Consider the following 13,586-nt stretch of genomic DNA (forward strand, 5'->3'; position numbering starts at 1 on the left):
TTAACTGATTTGGAAACATTTGCTATCTTCCTTTGGGAGTGATCTGTAAGTAATATAATATTTTATATCTTGGAACTTTTCTGTGAAGAAAGATTTGTACCTCGACCTATAATTGTTGAGCAATGGAACAAAAAATGTCTTGAAAAAATACCATTATTTTCAGGAAAAGTCTCTTATTAGTCAACTGCAAGCGTGGTAGCCTCTTGTGAAGCTAGTATTTAGAACCAACAGAATGGTAGGATAGAAATCTCGTAATTTAGTAATTCGTAAAATTTACGAATTTTAGTACAGAAATGAAAATTATATTGTTTCAAAAAAAAAAAAAAAAGAGAGCTTAGAACTAAAAATAAGTAATTATTTACACGAAATTAAATCAGTTCACACACTAAAATAAAGTTTCGGACCGGTTAAATCACAATTAATCACGTGAAATATACGTAAAATGTGAAATCATGGAATTGTCTGAGTGTCCACATTAATTTGAGAACCCACTGTATAGTATATATGTTACCGTTAAAGTATGTAAAGCAGTTATTTTATAGAATACCTAGTTATTCCATGAAATAATTGATCGTGTCCGTTTAAGTGTGTAATATGTTATTAATTTGACACTTTAACTAGTTATTCTATGAAATAACTAGGTATTCTATAAATTAACCAATGAGAGACAGTTAAAGTATAAAATAAACAATTTATCTAAAATTAAATACAGTGGTAGTAAAAAAAAATGCCTCACCCACGCCGCAAAGGAGAGGAATCTCATCCTGACTGCATTCAACACACAGTCAAGTATCCCGTATCCCAGATGATTTTGGGATGTATTTCTAATCAAGGAGTTGGTGGGCTTCACTTTGTGCAAGAAACAGTAAACGCTCAGTTGTATATTGGCATTTTGGAGGAGAAATTGCTTCCTGCTATCCGGAATCACTTTACTTCAGTTCCAAACATCATTTTCCAGGAAAATTCTGCTCCGTGCCGTAGGGCAAAACTGGTAAGTAACAATTTAAGAACCTTTATCCTGCCATTAGACTTAAATTGACATGGGGTTAAGTAATTTTTTTCTCTAAGCTCACACGCAGCTTCAGAAATGGAAAAATGAACATGGGGTCAGCAGTTTGCCTTGGCCCGGAAACAGCCCCGATCTAATTCCGATCGAAATTTTTTGGAATATAATGGGTGTAAAAGTGATGAAACATAAGCCAACATTACTTGCAAAACTCCGGGAACCAATAAGTCGTGTCTGGCACCATGAACTCAGTAAAGAATACATTCAATCACTCATCCATTCAATGCCCCGTAGATGTCAAGCTGTCATTAAAGCTAGAGGCGGACCAACAAAATATTAGGTTATATTTTATGATGTTTAAACATTTCCATGTTGCTTTTGTTTATTTTTGAACAGAAAGAGTGTTACAATTAAAACCTCTACTTAATTTTCGTCGTCCACTTGGCAACGTGGATGAACTTCCACATTGTATTGTGAGGCTGTGAGAAGTTGAGCTACTCTCTCTGACAATGTTTACCTCTGTTTCGAAAAATAGGAAGGGGTAATTGGCGCTAAATTGAGTTAAGAAACTTTCTTAGTAGTTCTTCAAAAATGTTCCAACTAAAATCCTAGCCAATAACACGTCAATTTTTCACTAAACTCCCCTAAAACAGGTAAACATAGTCAAGGTCACAGCTCAACTAACCAGAGCTGCACTATACTTGTTATAGTTTTGGCCATGCATTTCCAAAAATAAAGTAAACAATTATCGGATTCCTGCTGTTAAATGTTTGTTTCATAAGTTTTGCAGAATTTCACATACATTCATCATTAATCGCTCGATGAAAACTTCTCACATATCCCATTATTGCGAAAATGCGAGGGTGATGCAATTTTTTTCACCAGCACTGTACGTCTGTCTCTCTCAAGGATTACCGTAAAATGGTCCAACTATGGACCATTTTTCGATGTTTTCAATGAAAATTTCGTGTACATCTTTGATTAAGAAATTTGAGGACTTTGGCAATGGTATATACATCTCGCCTTTCAAATGAAGTGTTTAAAAAAAATCAAAGTTGGAAAGAAGAGGAAGGGGAATGTTTTCTCCGTGGCCGACGCTCCGTTTCTCCTCCCGCATAGATGTACCCCGTAGGTGTACATCTATGGGCCACCTCATTTTAACCTAGAAAACACAATAAAAACTTGATCTGGCCTATTGTTGTCTGAGGCTACAAGTTGCCCTCTAGTTGCAACTGTATAAATAATTTTTTTAGTCCGTTACTTTTTTTTTTCAATTTTTTATGGTTTAATCACCACTTTTCATCTCTAGTGATTAATAAAGTTCAACATGGTAAATGTATGCAACGTTCATTATTATCGACTTAGGTTTTGACATGCAAACATTTGAAAACTAGAAAAATCTCGCCAACTGAAGGCCAGGTTGAACACACCTAGACCTATACTTAGGTTTTAGAAAATACGTAGGTCTGTGAAGTTTTAAGAGTCATTTTTTTAAAGCTGGACACTTGATAGTTGATGTCTTCAATTTTCGTAAAAATTTCAGGATGTGTTAGTGGTACTATGATAAGAAAAAGTGATGTTTCTTTTTTTTTTAAAAACTGATTTGTTTGTCCTTGAGTAGGGGTCAAAGTTTAAGATCGAGGGAAAAAAAAAAACAAGAGCTAAATATATGATTGCTTTACTTCAAAAGCAATGAGTGAACTAAACTAATTCTCTTAAATGTGGATACTACTTGATACTAGGTACATGCTAGCATAAATACTTTGGTGGCTCACTCACGGCTTTGAGGGCAAAGGTCAATTGAAACTGCTACATTTTAAATTTTTTTTGCCTTGTTTAGCCCCGGATATCTGCTAAAGCCGTGAGTAACCCTTGGAAATAAGTACATGATTAACTACTCACCACAGTATAGTACTAGGAAAAATAAAAAATAGCTTTAGTTTCTTTTGGCTTTAGTAGTTAAACGGTCTCAAATTCGATGATTTTTTTAAAATGCCCAAGTTTAGAGGTCAATAACTTTAATCGCGACGGGTCAACAACTTTGGGATACAGCTGTAATTATAGTCCGAGTGTTGTAGTTTAAGGTCCAGGTTAGAAATCCGTGGTAACTAATCAACTTTTTTAACTACGTGGTCTCAAAGCTGATAATTTGAAACAAAAGGAATCAGTTTTAGGTCAATTACTCTAAAACGCACGAGTCAATAACTTCGAGCAAAAGCTGTAATTAGGTTCTACGTGATGTAGTAGTGTGTAGTAGCTCTTGTCAGAAAACATTGAGATTTAATCATCTTACTTAATTAAACGGCCTCAAAAATGATGATTTCAGTATAAAAGAGCGTTTTTTCACGAGTTTATATGAGTGCTACTCAAAATCTTATGAGCTCAAACTCGCATAAATACTATAACGAATCAACAGCTTAATGTACTTTAAGCTCCCGAAATGTCATGCTTCCAGTGTAATAAAATTTTCTGTAACCTTGACCACAACATGGCAATTCTTCTCACAAATGTGATCCGCCATTTTGGAGCACTATATTTTGGAGATCCTAGATCCTCTGGATTCGGCTCTAGGAAGCTAAAAATTAGTATCAGGTTAGTTTCAAAGACATCTCTACACCTCTATAAAATTTCCTCGCATTTGGGGATGATGGAGCGAGGACAGTTCAACTGACCTAAATTTCTCAAATTGTCCCTGCTTGATCATCCCCGAATGGAATGAAATTTTATAGAGGTGTAGAGATGTCTTTGAAACTAACCTATGTAAATTTTCAGCTTCCGAGATCCAAATCCTTAGTATCTAGGATCTCCAAAATATAGTGCTCCAAAATGGCGGATCAGCTTTGTGAGAAGAATTGCCATGTTGTGGTCAAGGTTACAGAAAATTTTATAATACTGGAAGCATGAAATTTTGGGAGCTTAAAGTACATTTGCTGTTGATTCGTTCTAGTATTTATGTGAGTCTTAGCTCATAAGATTTTGTGTATCACTCATATAAACTCGTGAAAAAACGCTCTTTTATACTGAAATCATCATTTTTGAGGCCGTTTAATTAAGATGATTAATTCTCAATGTTTTCTGACAATAGTGTAAAACTACATCACGTAGAACCTAATTACAGCTTTTGCTCGAAGTTATTGACTCATGCGTTTTAGAGTAATTAACCTAAAACTGACTCTTTTTGTTTCAAATTATCAGCTTTGAGACCACGTAGTTAAAAAAGTTGATTAGTTACCACGGGTTTCTAACCTGAACCTTAAACTACAACACTCGGACTATAATTACAGCTGCATCCCAAAATTGTTGACCCGTCGCGATTAAAGTTATTGACCTCTAAACTTGGGCATTTTAAAAAAATCATCGAATTTGAGACCATTTAACTACTAAAGCCAAGAGAAACTAAAGCTATTTTTTATTTTTTCTAGTACTATACTTTGGTGAGTAGTTATAATCATATACTTATTTCCGAGGTTTACTCACAGCTTTAGCAGATATCCGGGCCTAAACAAGGCAAAAAAGGTTTTAAAAAGTAGCAGTTTCAATTGGTTTTTGACCTCAAATCCATGAGTGAGCCACCAAAATATTTATGCTAGCATGCACCTATTATCAAGTAGTATCCTTATTTAAAAGACTTGGCTAAGTTCACTCATTGCTTCTGAAGCAAAGCAATAAAATATTTAGCTCTTTTTTCTTACGACCCTAAACTTTGACCTCCACTAGAGGGCCAACAACCCAAATTTGAGAGGAAAGAAGCTGCAATTTTTCTTATCACACTACTAGTAAAATATCCTGAAAATTTCAGGAAAATTGAAGGTGTCAACTATCAGGCCCCCATTCACTTTGTCCAGCTTAAAAAAAAAAAAAAAAACTCTTGAGCGAGATCAACAAAAATTGGGAAAACTGAAATGTGAAATCACATTTCACATTCCAAATGCCATCAAAATAAATAATTTTTAAAAATTATCTCAGTTTATATTTGGTGCGGATTTCAGTAGCACCTTCTGACAAAACTCCTATGAATACGGGCGATGGGGCGACCCTCAAGCTTTCTTCTGTCTTTTCTTGCCATTATTTACAATAAATAACACAAAATATAACTAACCAATACCTACAGAGAATAAAATGAAGCTCCAAGCCACTAAAAACCGTGAAAAATAGGTGGCCAATTGTTGTACCCCAACATTCCCATTTTCAATAAATGTTGAGAGCTTGCGAAAACTATGAAACATTTTAAGTCTACAAGCGGCTTAATTCATAACTGACAAAGTAGTTAAATCAAATCTGAACTTACCAGATCTTAGTATAAGAGGTTTGCCCAAACTAGACATTTGGCTCTTCACGAGTGAGTCGAATCATGCACTAAGAACGACTAAGTTATCTAAGGTATACAACAACAATGGCAATCTCTGATAAAGCGTCTTTAACTACCTAAATGGTTACACAACCTGGTGAATTTTTTTGGCGCTCGTAAATTTGAAAAGGAGGACACTAGAGTGCGAAATCATCACCATGGCAACTGGCACAAAGTTGTACCATTTTACGGTACTCTATCAAGAAAATGATTTTTTAACTTTTCTTTTTCTTCAGATTTCAGGTGTGGAGCACCAGGAAGGGCACCAAAATCCAGCTTTAAACCAAATAAACAGTCTTATTCTGAAGGTGAAAGTGTCATTTACTCGTGTGAGAATGATGCTTTGATATCCGAAACAAATTCTCGACGTTGTCAACGAAACGGTACTTGGTCGGGACACATTCCAAAATGTTGTAAGTATGCAAAGAAAGTCTTTGATCAAAACAATTAAAAGTGATCCTAAAGATTAAATTAATGATTTGTCTTATCCATAGTCTAGTGTCTTTGATCCGTAAAACCTAGTAATGCTTTGTCTTATAACCATAATCTAGTGCATTTATCCATAAAATCTAGCTTGGAACTAAATAACAGTCCTATACTGATAGTTAAAGTGCCATTTAGTCGTGTGAGAAGATTGTTTTAATATCCGAAACAAATGCTCGGCGATGCCTACGAAATGGTACTCTGTCGGGGCCGATTCCAAAATGTTGTAGTTGTACAAAAAAGTCCTTGATTATAAAACCACTATCAGTTGACACCCCCACTTGGTAGTTGAGACTGAACTAGTATTGACACTTCTTCAAAACACAAAAATTAGCAAAAAAACTTATGAAAATGTACAATTTTTACAAAATTATGAAATGGGTTTTAAAAATTTGCAATTCTTACCTTCCAGCTACTTCGTAGCTTATCTTTTAGTGCCTGTGTTCCTCTTGTTTATTTATAGTTTCAACTGCAGGTGGTTTTACCTTAAATGATCTTAAAAGATTTCATAAAGATTAAAGAAATGCGTTTGTCATTTATTTATATATACAGTCAGGAACATTGAAAATAGCGCCCTAAGAAGGAAACATTGGAGTGAAGTGAAATTCAATATCTTTACTAATAATAAAGCTGAAAGTCTCTCTGTCCGGAGGATGTCTGGATGTCAGTAGGATGTCTGGATGTCAGTAGGATGTCTGTGACGCGCATAGCGCCTAAACCGTTCGGCCGATTTTCATGAAATTTGGCACAAAGTTAGTGTGTAGCATGGGGGTGTGCACCTCGAAGCGATTTTTCGAAAATTCGATGTCGTTCTTTTTCTATTCCAATTTTAAGAAAAAAAATATCATAAGATGGACGAGTAAATTACGAAATTATCATAACGTGGAACCGTAACATTTACACAAGCCAACTGGCGAGATACGAAATTATCATAACGTGGAACCGTTAGATGGGTACGAGCCAACTGGCGAGAAAATTCACCATACATTATTTGTAAATATACAGGCGAACCAAAAGACCTTTTGATTTTTCTATTACGGGCAAAGCCGTGCGGGTATCACTAGTACAGAATAATATAAGTGACAGATACACTTTATCTAAAAATCAAGACAATTAAACAAATACAGGCTAAGAAATGAGATAAAAACAGTGCTACTTCAATAGCGCGTTGAACCCCTTTTTGCGGCAATACAAGCCGCAACACGGTCCGGCATTGACCTAATTAAACGTCGGATGTTGTCCTGAGGCAGATAGACCCACAAATTTTGAGCAGTCACTTCCAAATCTTGCACAGAGTAGCACGGTGGCATCTGCCGTTTCAGCTGATCCCATACATGCTCTATAGGGAACAAGTCAGGGGAGCGGGCTGGTGATGGAAGAGTCTCAAAAGGACCTAAGAAGTCTTGAGCAATTCTAGCTGTATGCGGACGAACATTATCTTGTTGGAAAATTGCCCCTGTTAGATCATCTAGGAACGGTCCTAAATATGGTTTCAGAATTTCGTTAACATAACGCTGTTCCGTTAGGGTTCCACGTATCACAACTAGAGTAGACCGGCTATCACAGGTTATGGTCCCCAGACCATTATACCCGCGGTTCGGGCAGTGTGTCGTGCGATAGTGTAGGTGGAATGGTGACCCCAAAACGAACCGGGATTCATCACTGAACACCACCTTTTGCCAGTCAATGATATTCTACATCGCTCTGGCTTCGCACCATTGTAGACGAAGATGCCTATGTTTTGGTGTTAAAGTGAGTACACGAAAAGAACGCTTGGACTGGAGATTCACTTCCGCTAGACGTATAGAAATGATTCGCGGAACAACTGCTACCCCTACGTCTGCTTTTATGGTGGAACGAGTCACTGTGGGATCTACGAGCTCTTGCCAGACGATCCTTTGATCCTCTCTCCTCGTCGTCGTCCCGGTGGCTCCAGATCCGTTTTTTCGCACGTAAGAACCATTTCGTGTCCACTGCCTCCAACATTTTCTTACTGAACACTGCGAACGATCGACCTGGGCTGCAACACGGCTCGTAGACCAGCTCGCAATTTTCATTCCGATGATCAAACCTCTCTCAAACTCGCTTAACTGTGAGAGACGTTTTCTAACTCGCCTACCGGACATTCTTCATTTATTAAGTTTCTGCAACAATCGGGATGTAATCGTAACATTTATAAATCTTACACTATGCACTGGTTTATACAGCACCTTTTCCCCCATTGCACCGATATTGTGGGTAAACGGTCATGCGCATTGACACCAATATCATCTGCATGTCAGGTGTCACTCTTCTTATAAGCAAAGTTTCACGATTGTACCTTTCTTCTTTCTTGGGACGCTATTTTCAATGTTCCTGATTTTTTTTTTATATGCCTCCATAAAAACTTGCTCTATTTAATGTATCATCAAAGCTTTAAATCTCAACTAGAATTTTGCATTTGACAACATAAACAATCAATTATTCAATACCATATTATTTATGAAGAAACGAACCTAAAATTACTTTCAATCAGCGTAGTGTCTTGATCGTAAATTGATAAAAATTATCAGCAATTACTCATATTTATTCAACCAGGTAATTTTTCCAGAGCCTTATATAGTACTGTAGTTATCGTTATCGGATACGTTTAAGATTCCGTCTTTTTTGGACAAAGTCAATCTGGGTTGATACACGCAATTTTCTTGAAACGTTCTGGCAATTTAAAACTAAACTGAATCTAGAACAATCCCGCATTGATTATAACTATAGCTGTGTATCAAAGTTATTGTCCCTTCAATTTTTAAAAAAGTCACTTTTTTTAGTAGGGAAAGCATTGGCTTATCAATAGAGATGGCCCAGCTACCTAATACGTGATGCTTAATTATAATTCTCACCATATCAGCCTCGTCAAACTTACCATATTTTCTGCAAATTTCATGATTTTAAATAATCCTCCAATCATTGTTCTCTGAATTGGCCCAAAGATTTTCCTTAAGAGCTTTCTTTCAAAAAAAAAAAAAAAAAAAAAACTTTTCTTCCTCTCCTTTATCAAGGATCTGACGTTCACTTCCATACAGAGCAATAAGTCCCAATAAAATTTTACATGTGATTAACTTAGTATTTATAGAAATGAACTTCTCTTGAATTGGTTTCTGAGGCCGTAGAAACATCTACTAGCCAAAAAGATTACGTTATTTATTTTGATTTCCAGATCGCTGCTACATGAGGCAAAGCAAGAAATTTATTTAAGTCAAAAACTTCGATTTGTCCAGTCCGTATTAATAACAAGTCAAATATCCTTTGTCGCACTCTCAAGCGCTACAAAAACGTTAATAACAGAGCTTTTTGATGTTTCAATGATATCAATATCGTCGGTAAAAGCAAGAAGCTGGGCAGTTCTTTGCCCAGTCTCAAATGGTATTTATCAAAGTGATGTTAAATAGTAGGCAAGAAAGAGCGTCACCTTGTCGAAGGCCTTTTTCAGTAAAAAAAATTTTTTTTAGAGACTTGACAAAATTTTTATTCTCCCTCGAAACTCTTTTCAGAATTATTCTAATGGGACTGACTAGCTTCTTTGGGAGGCTAAACAGGCCCGTAATTTCTAATTTTTTCAAGGATGTCAAAGCGTGCACATTCAACGTATATTATATCGAAAAACAACAAAACTCATGCCACCATGTATGTAATTACATTAATTTCTCAAACCGAAGAGGCGAGGGGGGAAGGCAATTACCCCCTAAATGACCCGCATCGTGTTAAACTCCCAACGCTTCCAATAGCTTTTCACGGTTGACGCTATCATCAGCAACTTTGAAGTCAATAAAAAGGTAGTAGGTGTCAATCATTGAGAAGGAATAGATGGAGAGAGTGCAACCCTACTATCCCGATACGGCAACCATACCATGTGACCTGGGGAGCAATTTCTAGTTGACCGTAACCGCTGAAGAAGTTTTCATTAGCTGAAGCCATGAATGATAAAAACATTTAACTGTAGAAGGGAAAAATTAGATTTATAGCAATAGTGCAGTATTGTAGCATTATAAACTGTGAAGAAAAAGCCATATCAGGAAATCCAGTAACTTTTCTTAGGTATGTACAAAGGTTTTTTACTTCTAAATAAAGAAAAAAAATAACATATATATGCATTCAACGAGTACACTTCTCACAGTTGCCTATAATTTTTAAATTTTTGTACTGATTTTACCTATAAATGTAATAAAACATTGTATATCATGAGTGCAAATAACATTTTAGTTCCATAAAAACACTTTTTACTTAACTAGTAATTATTTTAACGGCTCTCGAGTAATTTGTGTACGTTTGCTTTGTTGGCGAGTATCTTCTCGCCAAGTTCCTGTGAACAACGGATGCGTTTAGAACAAGTTTTAGATTTGAAAATAAATATTTGTTACTTTTATGCTTTAATTTAAATACTAGAATACTAGTGTGCCTGCGTATGAAATAATTTCAAAACATTGATTACAAGACACAAGAATTCATAAATTTTCAGTCAATGAAAGAACTCTTTAAACATATATTTGTACATGACCGTCATTACAAGGAATAAATATCAAAATACATGAAAAATGCAGTAACATCATATTTTAAAATCCGGGAAGAAGTGGGGAGGGGGAGTTTGAATGACAGGCCTGTATTTGTACCCGTTATTTATTTAAAACTGGCAAAAAGTTCGCAGCGTTGACTTTGCTAGTAACAATAATCAGTAACGATACCTTTTAGAACTGATTCTTCAGCATTGCTCAAAACTCTGTTAATCTTCTAATAACAATCATAGAGAAAGTTCCAATACTATTTTTCAAAAAGCACACACACGCGCTCAATTTAACTACACCGATGCACAACATAAAAACTTATCACTATAATTCAGGCTGAAAACTTTCGCTTACTCACAACACACTTGGTCGATCTAATATTCTCAGAAAAAATAACAACTCTTAATTGTTTCCAAAATATAATAAAAATAAATTTACGCAGACGATAAATTAAAAAATAGGGCGGTTGAATTATTCTACTTTGTTTTCTTCTTACTTGGCTTGGCTTTAATCTTCTGTTTTAAAAATATTGTTTTTCGAAAGCAGACGATATTTTTTCAGAATACATATTCATTTGAATTGAACAGAGATGGGCAGACTTTACCAAAGAAAGAGATACTTTTAATTTTCACGAATTGTCTCGATCTACCAGAAATGTGTGCAAAAATTATACATAAATTAGTAATGTTAATAACTGTCGAATAGTTATTTACGTAGATAGTTAAAACAGGAAGAAAGACCTTCATTCTAAAAACCTTCTGGTAAACAATCAATGTTTAAGAGTTGAAATTCAAAATAATAATATCAACAAATGAAATAAATATTTACATTATGTGCTGAAACAATTCAAAATCTAAATCATCCGAAATCAATCCTTATTAAAAGATTTGCACTGTATGTTACCTGTTACTTTTGTAAGCTTGGTGTATAACTACTGATTGCTAGTCTTGCGAGTTCAGAATCAGAGTCTTAGGCTCTAAAATTCCCGGAGTCGGGGTCTGCCTTTTTTCTCCCGACTTTGCAACCCTAAATTGTTGCAGGGTTGCAGAGTCGGAGTTGAAGTAAAAGGGTCGGAGTCGGAGTTCGAAGGTTTTGAAACTCCGAGTCAAAATCGGAGTCTGACTGCTTTTGGGGTAAAAAAGTCGGAGTAGGAGTTAAAGGCTCTAAAATTCCCTGTGAGTTGGAGTCGGTTCTTTTTCTTCCGACTCCGCAACCCAAATTTGTCGCAGTGCTGCGGAGTCGGAGCCGGACTGATTTTGAAGTTCAAGAGTTGGAGCCAAAGGTCAAAGTTTTTGAAACTCCAAAATCTGACTCAGACTGCTTTTGGGGTAAAGGAGTCTGAGTCGGAAGCTCTAAAATTCCCTGAGTCGGAGTCGGCCAGTTTCTTCCGACTCCACAGTCCTAATTTTGCAGGGCTGCAGAGTCTGAGTCGGACTGATTTTTAAGTAAAATAGTCGGAGGTCGAAGGTTTTGAAACTCCGAGTCGAAATCGGAGTCTGACTAATTTTGGGGTAAATGAGTCGGAGGTTCTAAAATTCCCCGTTTTATAGTCGGTCATTTATCTTCCGACTTCACAAACCTAGGTTGTTGCAGGCCTGCGGAGTTGAAGTTGGACTGATTTTGGCGTAAAAGAGTCGGCGTCAGGAGTCTAAGTCCTTATAAACTGCAAGAGTCGGAGTCGGACTGCGTTTCTGGGTAAAGGAATCGGAGTCAAAGGATCTAAAACTCTCGAAGTTAGAGTCTGTTATTTTTCATCTGACTCTGCAACCCTAATTTGTAGCAGGGATGCGGGGGCGGAGTCGAACTGATTTTGAAGAAAAAGAGTCGGAGTCGAATGCTCAAAAATTCTCGGAGTCGGTCATTTTACTTCCGACTCCGCAACTTTAATTTGTAGCAGGGCTGCGGAGTCGGACTCGGATCCGGACTGATTTCGACGCTAAGAGTCAGAGTCCGAAGATTTTTAAACTCCGAGTTGAAATCGGTGTCGGATAATGTTTTAGGTATAGGAGTTGGAACCAAAGTCTATCATTTTCACTACAACTCTGCAGCTCTGATTTGTAGCCCCGACTTCATAATTAGTGCCGTCGTCTGAAAAATATTTAATATCAAAAGAGCGATTGCATGCCAAAACGCGACAACTTCCCAGCCAAACTAGTCACCTGACCTGGGAAACATTGGGTTCCAAGCTTATCTCACTGAGACTTTTTCTGTCGCTCCCTCCATTAGTATTCCTTCTCAATGGTGTCAATATCTCCCTCCTTGGTTTTCTCCCATTATCTGCTTAAACTAGTAGTGTGTAGTTTTGATCGATCGTTGTTTGAAATCCGCACTGGTAATTTCTAATGATTTTTGGGGCGTAGTTTTGTAGTCAGTTGAATAAAATCATGGCGAAGATCTTGTACGCAGTGTTAGGCAAAGAAATTCGTTATAATTACCACATTCTAACTTGTCGCCTTGCTTATAGATACGACAAACAGATCCCTCCTCCCACTCAGTGAGCATATATTCCTACAGGGTGTCCAGCAAAGGACTCCCTGGTTTCAAAATTAAATATCTCAAAAACAAAGGACGATATTGGAATAAAATAAACGGTATGTTTATTTTATTCCAATATCACCAAAAAAATCATATACAGGAACTTGTAAATTAGTTTTAAAAAGTTCCAACAGGTGGCACTGCACGCTGTAATTGCAATAAAAGTCTCCATAAACAGTGCTGCGAAGAGGTTGGACGATAATTTGTAGCGTATATGAAAGCATATCTGAGAGACTAAACTACTGCTGAAACAACTAACCTCTTCGCAGCACTATTTATGGAGACTTCTATTGCAATTACATTGTGCAGCGCCACCTGTTAGCAATTTTTTCAATTAATTTACGAGTTCCTGTATATGATTTGTATGGGTTTCACAATAAACATACCGTTTATTTTATTTCAATGTCGTCCTTTGTTTTCGATATATCTAATTTTGAAATCAGGGAGTCCTTTGCTGGACACCCTGTATGTTCCTGTGTCCAAACGCTACAAATTAGATCATTGTTTAGATTCAGGATTAGACCATTGTTAGATTTGAATTGTTTAGACTCATTTCATTCATTTCAAAGAGTTCAGCTTTGATGTTGTCGTGTCAGTCGACCTATTATTGTTAAGCTTCTTCATAGCTACTTCTACTTCGTACATAATTAGTATATTATGCTCCAAATCCTCACCATCA

The 13,586-nt window shown here is 36.4% G+C and overlaps 1 protein-coding gene across 1 annotated transcript in view; it reads left to right on the forward strand.

The window, feature by feature from the left end:
- LOC129218181 (sushi, von Willebrand factor type A, EGF and pentraxin domain-containing protein 1-like) overlaps positions 1–13,586 on the forward strand; it is a 100,520-nt gene that overhangs the window by 23,541 nt on the left and 63,393 nt on the right. Inside the window, exon 2 of the mRNA XM_054852399.1 lies at positions 5,591–5,767. Within this exon, the coding sequence (XP_054708374.1) occupies positions 5,591–5,767 (177 nt within the window). The remainder of the gene's footprint in view (positions 1–5,590; positions 5,768–13,586) is intronic.

Source organism: Uloborus diversus, chromosome 3 (genome assembly GCF_026930045.1).
Source record: "Uloborus diversus isolate 005 chromosome 3, Udiv.v.3.1, whole genome shotgun sequence".
Classification (NCBI taxonomy): Eukaryota; Metazoa; Arthropoda; class Arachnida; order Araneae; family Uloboridae; genus Uloborus; species Uloborus diversus.